The 18,442-nt window shown below is 53.8% G+C and overlaps 1 protein-coding gene across 3 annotated transcripts in view; it reads right to left on the reverse strand.

Annotated features, from left to right (window-relative positions):
* Nucleotides 1-18,442, reverse strand: part of VWCE (von Willebrand factor C and EGF domains) — a 30,952-nt gene that overhangs the window by 12,183 nt on the left and 327 nt on the right. The window contains exons 2-14 of one of the 3 annotated variants that reach the window (XM_061406547.1): nt 15,750-15,844; nt 15,538-15,627; nt 15,068-15,196; nt 12,688-12,804; nt 10,631-10,747; nt 9,601-9,729; nt 7,653-8,092; nt 7,477-7,570; nt 5,947-6,029; nt 4,275-4,362; nt 2,323-2,408; nt 1,013-1,130; nt 65-130 (exon numbers count right to left, since the gene is read on the reverse strand). In XM_061406547.1, coding sequence (XP_061262531.1) covers nt 65-130; nt 1,013-1,130; nt 2,323-2,408; nt 4,275-4,362; nt 5,947-6,029; nt 7,477-7,570; nt 7,653-8,092; nt 9,601-9,729; nt 10,631-10,747; nt 12,688-12,804; nt 15,068-15,196; nt 15,538-15,627; nt 15,750-15,844 — 1,652 coding nt within the window. The other 2 variants (XM_061406546.1, XM_061406548.1) reach the window with 2 other exon arrangements.

The raw sequence follows: 18,442 nt of genomic DNA on the forward strand, positions 1-18,442 counted from the left end.
GGGAGGCGGGGAAAGCAGCTGAAGGCGCGCAGGTTGTCATTCACCTGGCAGATGCATAACTCACAGGGATCACCGGGAGACCAGATCTGTCCAACCGGAAACTCAACCCCGTTGTCATCAAGAGAGCAGCCTGGCGGGGGACAGCGGGGGAGAAAGGACAAGTGGGCAGAAGTGCCAAGGAGTGGCCTTGATGCCCGAGGGACCCACAGCACCACCCGGTGAGGACAGACAGACGCCTCTGCTCACTCGCACTGTGTCCATGCAGCCATCTGCCCCAGCAGCTGCCGCTTGGCTCCCCGTGTTAGTCAATTTCTTCCCTCCCAGCATGCACCTGGTATACACAGGCACACACACACAAAGGTACACGTCCATACATATCCATGAACACACCCATTCACACACAGAGACACACTCATATGGGTACAACAGACACACGACACAAACACACAGATGGAAAAATGGTACAGATGAACCGATTTCCAGGTCAGGCATGGAGAGCGGACATGTGGACCCAGGGTGTGAGGGGAGGGTGGGACAAGCTGGGAGAGTGGCACTGACATATGTATGTCTACACTGCCGCGTGCAAAACAGGTAACCAAGGGGACCTTCTGCATGCTCAGGGAGCTCAGCTCGGTGCTCTATGATGTCCTAGAGGGGTGGAATGGGGGGTGGGGTGGGAGGGAGGTCCAAGACGGAAAGGGATATATGTATACATATAGCTGATTGATTTAATCGTACAGCAGAAAGTAACACAACATTGTAAAGCAATTATACTCAATAAAACACACCGACAGCCCTCACAGACAACTTGTACACAAACTCACACACAGATGCTACTCATATACAAACTTAAAACACACAAACATACACACTCACAGACACACACACACACATGCTTACAGAGTACACATACACACACACAAGTCTCAGCGGGTGAAGCTCAGCCTCCTCCCCCTCCGCTTCCAGGCCTGGTGCTGGGTGCGGCCTGGGATGCAGGCTGGGTGGCCCTCACCTGTCATGGGCATGGGTTCCCTGCAGGCATAGCAGCACTGCCCAGGGCCCAGCCACCACTCCTCTCGGGGGCAGTCCAGTTCCGGACATGGAGTGAAAGAACATTCTACCTCCCCGTTCTGGAAGAGAACCAAAGGCACGAACCAGGGAGGGGCAAGAGAAGGCCAGCAGGCTGCCATCTCCTCCCCTGAAGGTGACAGATCTCCAGGGGGCAAGAGGGGAAAGAAGGGTGAGTCCTTCCCTGGGGGCTGGGGGTCAGGCTGGGAGAGGGTCTCTGGAACATGCCGACTGTGTGGCTGCAGGGTCCCAGGCTGCCCTAGCTGCAGCCTCCAGCACCTCTTCCCCTCGCTTCTCCAACAGCTTTCTGCTCCAACTCCAAACCCACTCTCACCTGCAGCCACAGAACCTTCTCGTGCACCAATCTGATTGTACCCCTCCATCACTTAAAACTCGACAGCTCTGCAAAGTCCAAACCCTCTGCCTGGCAGGCAAAGCCTTTCCTGACTGAGTCTGAAGCAGAGGCTGTCACCCCCACATACAGACCCTGTCGGTCCCCTAGGCACTGCCCTTGGCCGATGCTAACAGCGTCCTCCAGGTTCCTTCCCCCTACACTCCCTAGGAAGCAAGGGACTATATACAACCACCTGATGCTGGGGGTGTAAGAGCCCAGCTCCATGGCCTCTGGACACACCCACCTCCTTGGTGTCCTCCCACTCCAGAGCTCCCCATGGGATCAGCCCGAGACCCTGTCTCCACGTGGCCCCTTCACCCGCCTGACCTGCTTCCCTGGACAGTTCCTCCTGAGAGCACCACCACCAGAAAACCACTTACACAAGAGGCCCACCCCAGGCCCTGCTTCTTGGAACCCAGCCCAAATAGGATCCCTGCCTCGGCTGCATCTCCAGTCCCTCTTGCCATCTGGCCTCCAGCCAGAATGAACACCACCAGGCCTCAGACTATGCCATACTCTCTCCCGCCTCCAGCCTTCTGCTCACACTGTGCCCTCTGCCAGGCACACCACTGCCCGCCTAGCTGTGGGCCTCCTGATGAAGGGACCCGAGGCCGCCCTGTGCTCGGCTGTGGCCCCAGGACTCAGCACTGTCCCAGGTGCACAGTAGGTGCTCTATAATAACAACGCTGAAGGACCACCTTCAAGGAGACTGCGGGAAGGCCTTGGGGAATGCTAAGTCCCTTTAGTCTCTTTCCTGCCTCGGTTTCCCTTTTGCTGTTCAGTGTCTCCTCTTCTCCCAGTCAAGGGCTCCTGGGAAAGCTCTGTGCCCCTGCCCGTCACCCACCAACTCAGCCCCCTACCTGGCAGACACAGGTGGTACACTCATCACCACCCCCACTGAACACGGCCCCGTCTGCATACCACCGGCCGTGGAAATAGCATCTCACTGTGGAGGAAAAAGGAAAAGACAGCTCAAGGTCTTTGGACAGCTAAAGAAACAGGTAAGAGGGTCTCTGGGAAGAAAATGCACCCCCACAATACTCCACGGCATGCCCAAACCCAAGAGCCCAACCACTGCTACCCTCAACTATTAATAAAATTAGATTGGTGCTTAAAAACTGGTGGAGAATGAAGCATACACAAAATAAGGTCCCTAACCAAGAAGACAGTGAAGCCCTGAATAACTAAACAGTAAGTGGGACTTCCCTGGCAGTCCAGCGGTTGAGACTTCATCTTCCAACGCAGGGAGTGCAGGTTCAATGCCTGGCTGTGGAACTAAGATTCCACATGCCTCATGCCAAGAAACCAAAACCATAAAACAGATACAATACTGTAACAAATTCAATAAAGACTTTAAAAATGATCCACATTTTTTTTTTAATCTAAAAGAGTAAGAGAAAAGAAGAAATGAAAAACGAGGGCCCCAGACACCTGCAGCCAGGTCTGGGAATGCCATCATTCCCTGGATAGGGTTGGGAAGGATTCAGTAAGAACCTCTTATCTGAACATCCCTCACCCCTGTTGGTAAAAAAAAACAACCTTAAAAACTGGCCAAGGCTCCACCTGGGTTCAGTCAGAGCACTGGGTTCAAATCCTAGCTTCTCAACTCGCTAGGGGCAAAATACTTAAGCTCTCCTACGCCTCAGTTTTCTCATCTGTAGAATGGGGTTAACAGTTCCTACCTCAAAGGGAGCATATTGCCTATTCAAAAAATGTTTTAACTAAAAATAATATAACATTCAAAAGTTAAGAGGAAAAGCAGTATTTAATAAGAACACTAGCTCTGAAGTCAGGTAAACTTGAGAGCAAGCTCTGCTTCTTTACTAACTGGCATGTGCCTTTGGGCAGTGATGACCTCTCTGAGCCTCAGTTTCCTCATCCATAAAATGGAGCTATGAATAGTACTCCCTCAGGGCTGCACCACAGGGATTAATGAGATCAAGGGCTGGCAAGCACCCCACAAGGGCTGGCAAGCAGCGGCCCAGAGCCAGCAGTGACAGCCATGACGTCATCTCAGGAAAGAGAAGCACATTTTAACAAAGAACCGACTCAGGAGTGGGGCAAGGGAGACCCCCTCCCAGTGTCGGGACAGAACCATGCCAAGGGTGGACCCAAACCCCTTCCTGTCGGGGTTGAACACACCACCCTGTCTGGGGGCAGGCCAGGCTCTGAGCCCAACCTAGCATCCAAACTGCTGTGTACACAGTAGGTGCTCAGTTAAAACTGGCACTTTGAGACTTCCCTGGTGGTCCAAGGGACCATACTTTCCCTAATTAAGACTTCACCTTCCATTGCACAGGGAACAGGTTCGATCCCTGGTGCCCTGGTTGGGGAATTAAGATCCCTCATGCCAGGTGATGCAGCAAAAAAAAAAAAAAAAAAACAGCACCCTAAAATGCTTCACTTAATCTGAGTTTCTAGAGCAGAAATCAACGCTCTTGCTCTCTCCTATGCTCAGTTCAGTTCAGTTCAGTCGCTCAGTCATGTCCAACTCTTTGCGACCCCATGGACTGCAGCACACCAGGCTTCCCTGTCCATCACCAACTCCCGGAGCTTACTCAAACTCATGTCCATAGAGTTGGTGATGCCATCTAACCATCTCATCCTCTGTACTCTGCTGCTGCTGCTGCTAAGTCGCTTCAGTCGTGTCCGACTCTGTGCGACCCCATGGACTGCAGCCTACCAGGCTTCTCCATCCATGGGATTCTCCAGGCAAGAACACTGTGCTCACTCCCCCTCAAAAAAAACATACTCAAAGTACACCCCTCCACTCTCACCTACACTGCCGTCCTCACCCCACAGAGTCCCTTACCTGGGACGCAAGTACAGCAGTCCGACTTCGGGGAGGCCTGGCAGGGGTCGGGGGGACACTCGGGGGAGATGCAGGACACATTTCCAGCCTGGGGAGGTGAGAGGTGGAGTGGAGAGGGGAGGATGGACCATCAGGTCCATTAGAACCAGCTCGCTCCCTATTTCACATCATCCACAGGACTCCTTTCCCACACGAAAGTCTCCTAAAGGAAGCCATCCGAGACCTTTAAATGCCAGCATGGACACAAAGGGATGCAGGCAGGGACCCAGTAGCAGGGTTTATTATGGTGTTGGTTTCCAATATTCCCCTTTCCAAGACGAGGGGCAGAACGGAGAGCAGAGCATGCTGCCTTCCTCACGAAAATGGACGAGCCTAGACCCCCATGGTACTGCTCCCCATGGCATCCCCCCATGGCATCCCCCCATGGCACTTCCCCACCATGGCATTGTCCCCATTGATCACCCCCACGGCATTCCTTCCCATGGAACTGCCTCCCCATGGCATTCCCTCCCATGGCACTGCCCCCTATGCCATTCCATCCTATAGCATTCGGAAGCTCTTGGAAGAATGCTAGGCAGTGAGGAAGAGGTTACTCCACGTTCCTGTGCATCTGAGTTTTGAACCAAGTCACTGATACTGGCCAGAGAATTAAATTTAAAACTCAATTTTCAAAAACTGAAGCTAAGACCAAAAAAAGGTCCCCAGTTTTGGAGTCAGCCAGACCTGAGGCCCAGGGTTTGCTCCTCCTACTTTGGGCAGAGCATATCACCTCTGAGCCTCTGTCTCCCTACCTGTGAGAAGAGCCAGGGTTGTTGAGGATTGCGTGAGATGCGATCAGGCACAAAAGTGCTTGGTCACTACAAGAGTGTGGCACATGGGAAGGGTTCAGTAAGGGTGGTGGCAGCGGTCTACGTGCCACCCCTCCCCCATTTTACATTGCAGCTCCATCATCCCTGACAGGCTGGGGCCACTTTTAAAGATGATCAGAGGCAGTGAGGATTGGTGGGCAGAGCCTAGGTTTGGACGCAGACAGACCTTGGCTCAAATTCCAGTTCTGTCACCTCCCAGCCTCAGTCTTTGCATCTGTAGAATGGGGACAGTAAAGCCCACCCTGAAGAGCTGCCAGGAGCCTCAGGTGAGGAGCTAGATGGAAAGTACCAAGCCCCCAGACTTGTGCACACTGGGTGCTCGTGAGCCAGTCTTCAGGACAGCACCTGATTGCGTCTGGCGCATAGTAGGAGCTTAATAACTATTCTTGGAGGAGTGCACTTGCCTCTAGCAAAATGCTAACAAGCTGAGTCTGGTAACCAGCCTTCTCCCTCCGCGTGTGGACACCTTTATTGTGCCGGCAAATATTTTGCCTGGAGAGAAAAACAGCCTCCCTGGTAGGAAGTTTCCGAAGGAGTACCCTCCCCTCCCCTTCCAAGACAGATGGACCCTGTTTGCCTGCTGGCTCTTTTCTGCTCAGCAGAAGCCTCCCTGACCCCACAGACTACTGCCTTCCCATCCCCCACACTTTGAAATGTGACAAGTTCCAACCCAAATCCACAGCCTGAGAGCTCTCCCTCCATTCAACTAGCTCACCTTTACCATCCCGCCTTTCCCTCTTCCTCTAAAATCCCCAAAGGTTAAGAAAACACCCATGAGGCTTCAGGAAGCTTGGGATGCTCACCAGACAGACACAGACGGTGCAGTTTTGGTTAGGAGGTGAAAAAACGTCCCCTTCAGCCCGGATGACGCCACTGTGAAAACAGCCTTTGAAAGACAAACAGGAGTGGAGGCATCAAACCTCTTCAAAGGAAGCTGGAGGTCTCGTTCCTTTTCCAGGCATAACATACCCAGAACCTTCTCTCACTGGCTTGGATGCCTCAGCAGTGGCCAGATCTAGGTACTCAGAATTGTGAGGTCCTAAGGCCCCTGGAAAACCACAGGAGACACCCACTTATGGTACCCTGGGAAGGTCCTATTCATGTCTGATAAGCCCAGAACTGTGTTGAAAGTATGGTCCTTTATTCTTATAAAGCAAGAAAGGCAGCCATACAGCCCCAGGTTCCAAACCTGGCCTGTCACGTGAGTAGCCTTGGACTTGGATGTGTCACTTAACCTCTCTGGGACTCGGTTGTCTTTTTCGTTAAATGGAAACACCACCACATGCCCTGCAGGGAACCTGGAAGGAGCCACAACCTCAGATGTAATGTAGACAGCAATTGACATTTCGGGCTTAGTACACAGTAGAGACACAGTAAAAGATAACAATCATCATTAAGAAAATCAGTGAGTTGCATTTTCCTTGTCACCTTTAGAAAGACTTTTTCACTGCTGCTCAAAGTACAGCAGCATCAGTATCTTATCACCAGGAGCTTCATAGAAATGTAACAGCTCAGGCCCCTCTCTACATCTTCTGAATGAGAATCTGCATTTTAACAAGATCCCCAGCGATTCATGTGCATGTGTGTGTGCTCATTTGCTCAGTCGTGTCTGACTCTTTGTGACCCCCATGGACTGTAGCCCGCCAGGCTCTTTTGTGCATGGAATTCTCCAGGCAAGAATACCGGAGTGGATAGCCACTCCCTTGTCCAGGGGCTCTTCCTAACCCAGGGATAGAACCCAGGTCTCCCCCATTGCAGGCATAATCTTTTACCACTCAAGCCACCTGGGAAGCCCGCAATTCCTGTGCAGGGTGAGTTTTAAAGCACTCTGCTGAAGGACTTGTTACGATTTGAGGTCTTTATCCTAACAGCAATGAAAGCAAATTTTAAAAATTGTCAGCAGATAGTGGGAGGGAATTAGGAAAGCGATACAATTTATGAACAATTACTCTTCCTGCAGTTAGGAGGGGGATTGGGGCAGGGGAGGGGACTGCAGACTGGGTCTGGAGAAACCTGCTGAATGAATGAATAAAGCTTAAAAAAGGATGTCCTTAAGATGAAACCTTCCCCTTGGGAACACAGATACCAGTGGTTCTCAAAGTGTGGTCCCTGGACCAACAGCATTAGCTTCACCTGGGAACTTGTGAGACAGGCAAATTCCCAGGACTTATCCTACACCTGATAAATCAGAAGCTCTGGGGGCTAGGCCCAGGGATCACCCTTCAGGTGATATATCAAAGTTAGATAACTGTTTTTCAGTTGCAGAAAGGCAGGAAAAAGGAAGAGGGAGGACCTTGCAGGAAACTCATAGCCTTCCCTGGACCGGCTCCCACCTGTACACGATGGGCAGCACCCTCCATCTCTGGAGGGAATCGGGTGGGAGCAAGCAGCTTCACACGTCACCTTTTCACAGGTCACCTCCCCATCCTAGAAGCAGAAACGGAAGTTCCAGCCACCACAAGGCCCCAGACACCAGACCAGGGAAACCCCAAGGACCCCTCACACCCACCTCACACCAGCACTGGGAACAGCCAGGCTCTGTCCAGCGGCTCCCTGACTCATACGTGGCCCCTAGGTGCCAACAGGCAGAGGGTCCTGGTGCCAGCCGTGTGGTCTCGGGGCCCCTGGGCAAGGGAGGGGTCACCGCCGTCTTCTGGAGTTGTGCGGGAGGTCTGAGGGTTCCCAGCAGAGAGGGATGCGGCACGGGGGTGGCCACCGGGGTGGACAGCAGCGGCATCGGGGCAGAAGGGGAGGACGTGGACAGTGCAGGCATGGGAGGTGGTGGTCGTGTGCTCCTGACTCCAGTCGGGGGCCCCGGAGCCCCGGAAGGAGGGCTGTGCCCGGGGGAGAGGGCGGGCCGGCCTGCCTCTGGAAGCAGCAGGAGCATCTTAGGAGGGTGCTGCAGAGGCTGCAGGATGGCAGATGGGGCCAGCACAGCTTTGGGGAAAGCTGAAATGGAAACACAGAAGGGTCTGGAAGGAGGCAGCAGGGGCAAGAGGTGAGATTCGCTGGGCGTGGACTTGGGTCCATCATCACAAGGCACTGAACCTGGGTCAGTTTCTTCATCAGCAGGATGGGTCTAATACCAACAGTTGAACCTCAGACTAACGGGGCTGCAGTGACGATCAGGAGAGAAGACTCATGAAAAAGTACCAAACAAGCAAACTGAAGTTATGATGCTGGCGGTCAGAAGCTTCTGTTGCTGCTGCTGCTAAGTCGCTTCAGTCGTGTCCGACTCTGTGCGACCCCACAGACGGAAGCCCACCAGGCTCCCCGTCCCTGGGATTCTCCAGGCAAGAACACTGGAGTGGGTTGCCATTTCCTTCTCCAAAGCATGAAAGTGAAAAGTGAAAGTGAAGTCGCTCAGTTGTGTCCGACTCTTAGCGACCCCACGGACTGCAGCCCACCAGGCTCCTCCGTCCATGGGATTTTCCAGGCAAGAGTACCGGAGTGGGGTGCCATCACCTTCTCCAGTCAGAAGCTTCGGCCACTGCCAAATCAGTCTTCTCCCTTCCCCTCCTGGCTGGCCACAGAGGAGACTCGGGATCCCTGAAGCCCTCAGGGATCCATCCTGGGAATGACCCTTCCCTACTTCTGTGTCCCGACAAGTTGGCAGTGTGTCCCCTGCTCCTGACCCAGAGGGGGCTTCCCACGAGGAGATGCTGAGGCTCAGGAGAAGGAAGAGCCCAGGGTCCTCTCCGGTCCCACCCCAGAAAGGCCAGCTTACAAGATGTTGCCTCCCCCAACACACACACACACACACACACACACACACACACTCACATACACGCTTAGGAAAGTACACATTTTCCCTGCAGATGGACACCAACTGCCCAACAGTCTCAAAGAGAGATCCGACCAACATGAGAGAGAGGAGGCAAATGTGGGGCAAAGGTAAAAGGAGAAAGAGGGAGTCACAAATCAGAGTGTGCCCGGGACAAAACAGGCTGGGCAGGGAAGGGGAACCTGGGTGGCCAAGCTCAGACCAACACGGGCAGTCACACCATGGAAAACTGGCCCCTGGACTAGAAAGAACACCTTGGATATTGACACGATATTACACAGACGTTTACAGGCACGCTGTTAAAGCATGGCAGAGAACTGACCCCACACTGTCCGAAGTGTCCCGCGGAGCCCAGGTTACTGGGACTCCGACATAAAGGCTTCTCTGTCATTGATTGTTTTTTGGTGGGTTTTTTTCCCTTTATTATTTGGGGGAAAACAGTAGGGCTGGGGAAACAGTGAAAGGAAAATAAAAGAAGGATGGGTAAAGGGGAAAGAGAGAAGATAAAAGGTCGGTGGTAGAAATAACAAAGAAGATGAACTGAAAAAAAAGTTTCTGCGGAAGGAAGAGGCACCCGACTGTCTCCCGCGCTTAGGGAGAGAAGGGCAAGGCTGAGGGCGGGGCCTAGAGCCGGGGGCGGGACCTAGAGCCAGGGGCGGGGCCAGGAGCTCACCTTCACAGGACACTCGGTCAGCCCGGAGCCGGAAGCCAGGTCGGCAGGTGCACAGGAAGCTGCCCACGGTGTTGTGGCAGGAATGGTGACAGACTCTTCTCTCCAGGGGCCTCCGACACTCATTTACATCTGCGGGAGAGCCTGGCTACCGACGGCTGCCTTGTCAGGGCTACCAAGTTATCTTTCCTCCATCTCTTAGCCCAAAAGACCGGGGAAGTCTCCCTGCTGTATTCTTACGGGGTCCTTCCCTGCCCCAGGGCGATGACGTGACTCAGAAGTCTGGGAATGGGGCTGACGTCTAGTGCTGGTCCTCTTGGAAGGTCTGTACATCCAGGAGGCATTTAATGGATGCACCAGTGACTCGCACTCCAGCACTGTGCAGCAGTGATTAAGTGCTGGCTGGTGGGGATGGGCCCCCATTGGGAATCTCGGCTCCAAACCCTCCACCATCCCAGTGTTGGGCATCGGGTGCTGTGGGCCCTTCTGAAAAAGAGTCTCCAAAAAAAATCACTGCACTGCTCAGGGCAGGCTTCAGGACAAACACCCAACTTTGCTAGAACAAGGTCTTTTTTCAGGCCCATGGGACCCCACCTTCAACCCATGAGCCAAGCTCAAGCCAAACATGCCAATCCCTTTCTGGAAATTTCTGCTAATGGGCTGAGAAAACAGGGGTCTCCTTCTAAACCAGAGGAACCAAGACATAACGTGCTTTATTTACCAAGGGGAGCAAAGGCAGCCAAGAAAATGGGTGAGCAGAGAGGAATCCTTGGGGTGTATCTGGGAGAGGGTGGAAGAGAAACATAACAGCATGAAAGTGGCATGTGGCCAGGAAAAGTCCAAGACGGGGTCTTCCATCAGGAGCCACGCCAACCCCAGGGAAAGGTAGGCTCTGAGCAAAGGCTCAAGCACTTGCAGGCTCCAGGGAACCAAGGAGGTCCAGACTGTTGACCTTTCCCTGTCCCTGGGCTCACTCTGTCAGTCTTCCTGATTGGCAACCTAAGTATGAAGACAGCAGGGTCCCTGGCCTTACCTACACAGGAGTGCCGGTTTCCATGGAGATGGAAGCCAGTTCTACAGGAACACCTGTAGCTGCCAATGCTGTTTTTACATCTCTGCTGGCAGGGGGTCCCAAGGCATTCATCAGTGTCTGGAAGGGAACAGGACATGGCTGGAGCTCATTTCCCTGTGGGGTTTTGGAAACATACAGTCCTCTCTACCGACCTCTCTCATCACCATCTCCTACCAGACTCTTAACCCCTCTCCTTCTCAAAACCCACATCCAGTCTATCAACTCCTAAGTTCTCCGTGGACCAGCCCACTTCTCTCAACCCTCACTGCCATATCCTAGCCCAGGGCACCTTTGTCTCTGGTCTGGAGGATAACAACAGTGTTGTGTGTCTCTCTGCCTCTCCCTGTGCTCCTCCCAAGCTACCCTCTACACAGCCTCCAGGAAGTTCTGACGAAGGGTACCTCTGATCAGGCCACTTTCTGCTTAAAATCTCTCCAAGGCTCCCACAAGTACTAATGCTGCACCATAGCTCATGAGCCCAGGGCTGCCTTTCCAAGCTCCCTCCTTCCCCCTAACCTTTACTTTGGCCTAAATTCTGGCCATTTTCCAAATGCACCATGCTCTTGTGGCCCTCCTCCTTTACACATGTTCTCCTATCTGCTTAGAATGTTTTCTAATCTTGTCTGGTTGGAAAACTCCTATTCATACCTCAAAACCCAGCTTCTATACCACCTCCCCTGTCAAAGCCTCCCCAAGCCATTGTTTGAAATTAGGAAAAAACTGAAAATAATCTGTATATTCATCAATAAGAGAAGAGTTAGGAAACTATGAGATATTTGCACTGCAGAGCACCAGGCAGCAGTTGACAAGAATAAAGCAAATCTGTTGACCCTGATGTGGAAATATCTTCAAGATGGACTGTTGAGGGGGGAAAAGCTGATGGAGCAATGACTGGGTTCAGATCTCAACTCTAATATGATCTTGAGCAAATTAATTTCTTTAAACCTCACTATTCCTACCAGGAAAATGGAAATAAACAGTACCAACTTCATAGGACAATTCTGAGGATGAAATGAGAAAATGTGTGTTAAGTACTTAACGTGGTGCCTGGAACACAGGAGTTGAATAACTATTAACCCCCCATACTCCCTGCATCTCTTATCATTCTATCTCTATAAGGGAACATGTACTGGGGAGAGGCAGGCAGGGCACTCATCAGATTGATGACCAAGTGCTATTCAACTGCATTCTCTCCAAATTCACGTATGGAAGCCCTAACCCTCAATGTGATGGTATTAGGAGGTGGGGTCTTTGGGAGGTAGACGAGGTCTTGAGGGTGGGGCCCTCATGATGGGATTAGTGCCCTTAGAAGAAGAGCCATGAGGACCTCACTGAAGAACCTCACTGTTCTTCCCCTTCCTTCAGGCAGGGCGCTGGAGGGCAGGATGCTTTCTTACTGGCTGTGTGTCTCCAGAGCCTGGCCCAGCACAGGGGCAGGTGGTGACTCTATCACAGCATGGCCTCGCACATGACACACCCCCGTGTGTCACAGCCCCGTCCCCTCAGCCCTCCCCCATGTCAGTGGCCTCCTCGCTCTGGTTAGTCTGCTCCGCCTGCCCCTGGCCCTTCCCTCTGCCTCTCCCTCACCTACCCCCAATCCTGCAATGATGGCAGCAGCAGTTTCTACTGAGTCGTGGTCCAGAGCAAAGGCCTTAGTGTCAGACATGCAACCTGACTCCCCCTCCTCCTGCTGTCGGAATGGCCTTGGGCAAGCCTCATCCATAAAGTGAGGATGAGAACACCATCTCCTGGAACTTCCCTGTCAGTCCAGTGGTTAAGACTTTGTGTTCCCTGCTTGGGGAACTAAAGTCCCACATGCCAAGAGGTGCAGGCAAAAAAAAAAAAAAAAAAACAGAGAGAGAGAGAGCAGCATCTCACTTAGAGAACCGTGGTGAAGGTGACATGCAGTCATGCCTGGAGAGCACAGGCTGGGCCTCGCAGGGCCTCGAGGTCCACGTCAGAGTCTAAAAGTGGTGGCGACAGCACGCAGCATCACTACCCTTCCCAGAGCCACTCACCTTGGCAGCTGTGGCGGTCCGCAGACAGCTGCATGCCCGGCCCACACTCGCACACGAACCCGCCTTCCGTGTTCACGCAGTGGCCCTCGCAAGAGGAGCTTAAACATTCATCAATGTCTAGGGAGAGAGGAAACACTCTTACATAGCTCACTCTGAACGTGTTTTGTTTATGGGGAGGGACTGCATCCCACAAGGACCCTGAGCCCACATGGGGCATGCCCCACTGCCACCCCAGGAAGAAAGAAGGCACTAGGTAAATCTTCTGGTTTTAGGGGCCCCCAGTCCAAGAAAGAAGAGGCCATGGGGCCAGGCCTCTTCTGACCCACACAGAACAGATGACGGGAGAGACTGGTTGAAATAGAACTATTTCCAACAGTTCCACCTGCAAGGCAACCCAAAAAAGGCCAGGGGAAGGGGCAGGAAGGTTGATTAAATTCCCTTTAGTTCTTGTGGAGCACCGCTGGCATGCAGTGGACCTGGAAGGGATCTGTCGAGGACACAAACATGACTAAGACACAGTGCTGGCTCTCTAGACGGTTGCAGCCTGAGAACACAGGAGTCATGAGGCACATCCATGAGAGGCCAGTGTGGGGCAGGGGCTATGTATATGTCCCACCAGGGACCACCCCCCACAGCAGTTGTGTGATGGAGGAGACATGGGCTGAGAGGACCAGGTGGCATCAAGAATGGGGCTGTCGAATGGAGCTTCCAGGAAGCACAGGGAACACAGTGGAGGAGTGGGGAGGGGGGCAGTCTGGTGGGATGCTGAGTTGGAGAGGTGGTGGGTTAAGGTTCAGCTGTGGGGCACAAAGGAGCCCCCAGGCTTCTGTCCAGGGGGAGCCAATATTGCTTTAGGGAGGTTCAAGCCTGGGGGAGGGAGGGGGCTGAGAGACAGAAACCCCCCCCCCACCCAGCTTCAAAACATCCTTTCCTATCTCAGAACCATGAAGACCTACGAGGTCAGCTCCTCCCACTCCAGTCTACTCTGCCCACCTGAGTCTCCCTTCCACCCCCTGCCCCCATGCCTACTGGTCCCCTCCATTCTCCTTTCTTGCTCTTCCCACGGCAGGCACCTTTGGGACTATGCCCACTTCCTCTAAGACATCCACTCTGATTCACCCTATCCCACCCCTGTGACTCCCCTGCCCTGCACTTGCTTTGACATTGGTCTCTGGCTTTTCCTTACTCCAGTTTGCCTCTGCAAGGAGAAATGTGTCTGGAAAGTACTTCAACCTTCTGAAAAAGGCGGGGAAGGGGGTGGGGGAGGAGTAAGCACCAAAACTCCTTCATGGGACCTTTGACCCAGTAGTCTTCCTTCTGGAAATAATCAGAGAGGCCAACTAGAAGCCACTTTACTGAAGCATTATTCATAGCAGCCGAACACTGCAGACAAGCTAAGGATGGATAGCACAGAAGTAGGTACTTAGATTACAGTAGCCACATCTGCAGCCATTAAAAGTGATGTTGTAAGGACTACTAATATTTCCTGCTCACAGCACAAAGTGAGAAAAACAACGAACGAAAGTGATAGATAAGGTATGATCCCAATTTTATAAAACAGACAGAGAGGCATGTCCCACACACACAAGTACACATACAGACCCAGGGGACAAGGGCAGGAAAAAAAAACAACTTCATTTTAGTAACAAATATCTCTGGGTAGGAACTTCTGGGACATGTTTATTTTCACCTTTATACCCTTCTTTTACTTTCCAAATGTTCCAAAGTAAGTTATTTTTTATTTTTATATTCAGGGGAAGAAATGTTTATTTCCACAAAATGTTAAAAAGGCACAAGGGTGGGGGTGGGGGATGGCTTTCAAGCTCTCTGGAAAGACAAGTAAGAAGCTGGTCACAGTAGCATCTATGGGGAAGGTAACAGACTTGGCCTGTAGGAAATTTTTTGAATCATGAACAAATAATATTTTTACAAAATAACTACTGATTTCTCTTGCCTCATCGTTCAAATGTCACATTCTCGAGGGAGTCTTCTGCAGTCCAGCCCACCTCCAGCCCCAGTTCCCTGTGCCCCTGTGGGCCCTGACACTGTGCACTCCTCCGGTGATGGTCCCATTAGGTGGGACTGTCACTGTCCTTACTCATCTCCCTGCACCATATCTTGAAGCAACATATGAGCAGACACCACCTGCATAACCCCAACCACAGGTCGGTTCCTGGTCCCTAAGACATGTTTGATAGGTATTTGTGGAATAGCCGAAGTGGCAGATTCCTCATGTTCAGCTGCCCACCTGCCCACCTGCAGACTTCAGAGCTGCTCCTAGCTTGGCTTCACTCCAGCATATCCCGGGAGACTGGCCTCGGAGGACAGGGAGGAGACCCCCTTCCCACCCGCCCCTCCCTGCTGCTCCCAGGCCTCTCACCGGTACACCTGATGCCAACCGCTGTCTCGGTCATGGAGAAGCCCACGGGGCACACTCGGGCCACCTCCTGACAGCCGCCGTGGTTACAGGTGAGGTCACAGCCATATTCCCCGCAGGGTCCGTGGGCTTCTGAAACAATCACCGCACCTATGAGCATGCGCCATGCAGCAGTCCCAGCCGCCCCCCTCCCCAGCCCCCCGCCCCGTTCCTCCTAAATTCTGTGGGGAAGGGGGCCCTGGAGGCACACAGGACTGAGTTTAAATGCAGCTCTGCCACTTACTGGCCATGTAACCTTGGGCGAGCCACTAGCTTCTGCGCCTCAGTTTTCTCATCTATAAAATGGGAATGAGAATGCCTACCTCATAGGGTTGTTTGAAAATGATGCGCTAGGGCACAACTGTCCAGTGCCCGGCACAGTCTCAGTGTAAACAGAGCTCTTCCCATCAGCCAGGGCCCGCGCCCCCAGTTACCTGGGCAGGTGGGCCCTTGCTCTCCGTCCTGGCAGGAACAGACATTGGGAGCGATGCAGATGCCACTCCCACAGCCAAAGGAGCAGAGGGCTGAGAGGAGAAACACAGGTGAGGGAGTCGGGGCTGGAGCCCCCCAGTCTGCCCCTCAGGCCAGCCCAGGGAAGGCACACCCTGCTGTGGAGGACATTTGGGGCACAGGGACAGGCACTTACGAAGGGTGCAGTGCCCACTGCCCATGGAGGGCGCCCAGCCAGGGCAGCAGCCACTCCCGAATCCCGAGAGGCAGACGTGGGGGCCCAGCCGGCGTCTGCAAGAGAGGAGAGAGTACCTTCCATGTTCTGTCCTGGGGGCCAGGGGAGGATTCATCTCCTGGGCAGTGAAAGCCTCCCAGCCAGTCAGTAAGTCAGTCAACCAACACTTCTGGAAGCCCCCACCTCCACCCCCAATGGACAATGAGAAGTTTCCAAAGAAAAATGACCCAGACGGTCTGTCCCTCCTGGAGGCAGGACAAAGACACAGTTGTAAGAGAACAGACACTAGCTGCCTGTAGATGCCTGCCACGTGGACTCTTGCTCTGAGAGCAAGGAGGGCCCTCAGAGCTGAGAAGGGAAGACTGCAATGGAAGAAGAACCCCAGGGACGGCAGCCTCAGGGCCTTTGCACTTGCAGTTTCCCCTATCAGGAGGGTTCTTCCCCAAACACACACACACACAGCACCCCCTTTCCTGTAAAAGTCTCTCTGCTCAAGTCACCTTCTCAGAGAGGCCCTACTTGTGCACCCTTACCTCACTTTATTCTGCTTCATAACACTTACTTCCTGGGACACTGAATTATTGGGTTGGACAAAAAGTTTGTTCTGGTTTTTCCATAACATCTTAAACTTTTTTGCCAACCCAATACTCCCTAGTTTGTTGACATACTCATTCCCCAGCTCCCCTACCATACTCTGAGGACAGGGGCTTCATCTTTTTGCTCAACTCCACACCAAGGGCAGCATCTGGCACATAGTAGGTACTTAATCAATGGCAGTTGAGGGCAAGGTTGAGAAGGGATAACAAAAGAAGGAGGGGGTGGAGATGGTGAAATGTCATTCCCCAGGTGACATCTCTGGGAAGGGGGAGAGGGTGCTGGTGAGCTGCCCAAGGGAGTGAAGGGGAACCCAGTGTGCCCAAGGCTGGGTTAGGCGAGGCAGTCCAGCCATGAACAAGCCATTTCCTCCACCTTCAAGGGGCAGACAAGGAACCATGTATAGCAACAAGTGCCAGAATGTTACAGGCTAGGGAGGCCCAGGGAGCACAGGAGTGGTTTCCTCAACTGAGGCTGGAGAGAGAATGGGGGCAGCCGGTGAGAATGGAGGAATGTTCCAGGCAGGAGCGGCAAGCACATGGGCCTGGAAAGGGTCAGAGGCGATGACAAGAACTGGTTCTGGGCTGGGCAGGGGATGATGAAGTCCAGCCTAGTTTGAACTAGGAATCCTAGTCCAACAGAATAGGGACAAGAAATCTCCCCCAACAGTGTTCTACCTGAGATTGAAGACTGGTGGGAATATCCTGCCAGTCAGGCAGTCTAGGGGCTTCCCTGGTGGCTCGGGGGTAAAGAATCCACCTGCCAGTACAGGAGACACAGGCTCTATCCCTGGGTCGGGAAGATTCCCTGGAGAAAGAAATGGCATCCCACTCCAGTATTCTTGCCTGGAAAATCCCATGGACAGAGGAGCCTGGAGGGTTCTTCTGGGGCCTTTGGGACCCCAAAGAGCTGGACACGACTTAGGGACTAAACAACAGCAATAGGCAGTTTACAGAGGATCCATGATGTGCAGCAGACACTCGGGACATGGATGGAAAGACAGAGTCAGTCTGCTCTTCTGGAGAATAATCTGTGTCAAAAGTGACAAGTATTCTGGAAAGGGAAACTCTGGGCACAGGGCAAAACAGAAACGTCTGCAGAAAACTGTCCCTGGAGCCTCAAAAAGCTTTTTCCCTCTCTGAAGTCATCGCACAGAAGGGGCCCTGGAAGGGGGTGGGGAGTGCGGCAGGGATGTCTCACCCGCTGCCCTCGTGGGAGCGATTATGGCAGCAGCCTGAGAAGGAGGCTCCTCAGATGGGGCTCTCAAAGGGACAGGGGGGCCACCAGAGCGGTGGATGGAAGGATGCCCGGGAGGCCACTGGAGCCTCATCCTCAGGTGGGCAGGGGCAGAGCGCCCCAAGGGGCCGAGGGCAGGCGGTGACGGGGAGACAGGTGGCAGGCAGCACAGCTCTGACACGCCGGCGGAGCAGGGCGGATCTGAGCAGGAACTGGCGGTGGCTGTGGAGCACACGTGCGAGTTGCGAGCCTGGCGGGGCCGCCCCCCTGCGCGCCCCCCGCCCCCGAGGCCGTGGCCGCGGGCCAGGCCGCCCGCTGACACCGTGTTCCCTCGCTTTGAGCATCACGCACACACGCGCTCCGCCCGCGGCGACCCGGCCCTCCCAGGAGGAGACACGAGGGGAGGGAGACATCAATCGGGAAAGAGCAAAGGGACAAACACCCCACCCCCGCCCGCGTGCACACACTGGCAGAAACCGAAACATAACCTAGAGAGACCCCGGCGGTTCCAAGGTCCACGGCGGGCACGGAGCCTGGATACAGGCAAAGCCCCCAGCCGCGGAGCGGCCAGCGCCGCGGGGCAGGCCAGGCACTGCCTAGGCAGAGCCACGGGCACGTTTGGGAGCGAAAAGCCCGCCAGTCCGAAGACTAGCTGGTATGTCCCCGGCCCCCTGGCCAGGGATCCGCGCTCCACGGTAGTCAGAAGGGCTCACCTAGCGTCGGGGTCTCCGGTCCCCCCGCCAGATCCCAATCAGGACAGCCCCGGCCAGGGGCGCAGGACGGCCACCCGCCCGGACCACAAGCTGCTGTCCCATTGTCCCGAC

The sequence above is a fragment of the Bos javanicus genome, chromosome 29 (assembly GCF_032452875.1).
Source record: "Bos javanicus breed banteng chromosome 29, ARS-OSU_banteng_1.0, whole genome shotgun sequence".
Classification (NCBI taxonomy): Eukaryota; Metazoa; Chordata; class Mammalia; order Artiodactyla; family Bovidae; genus Bos; species Bos javanicus.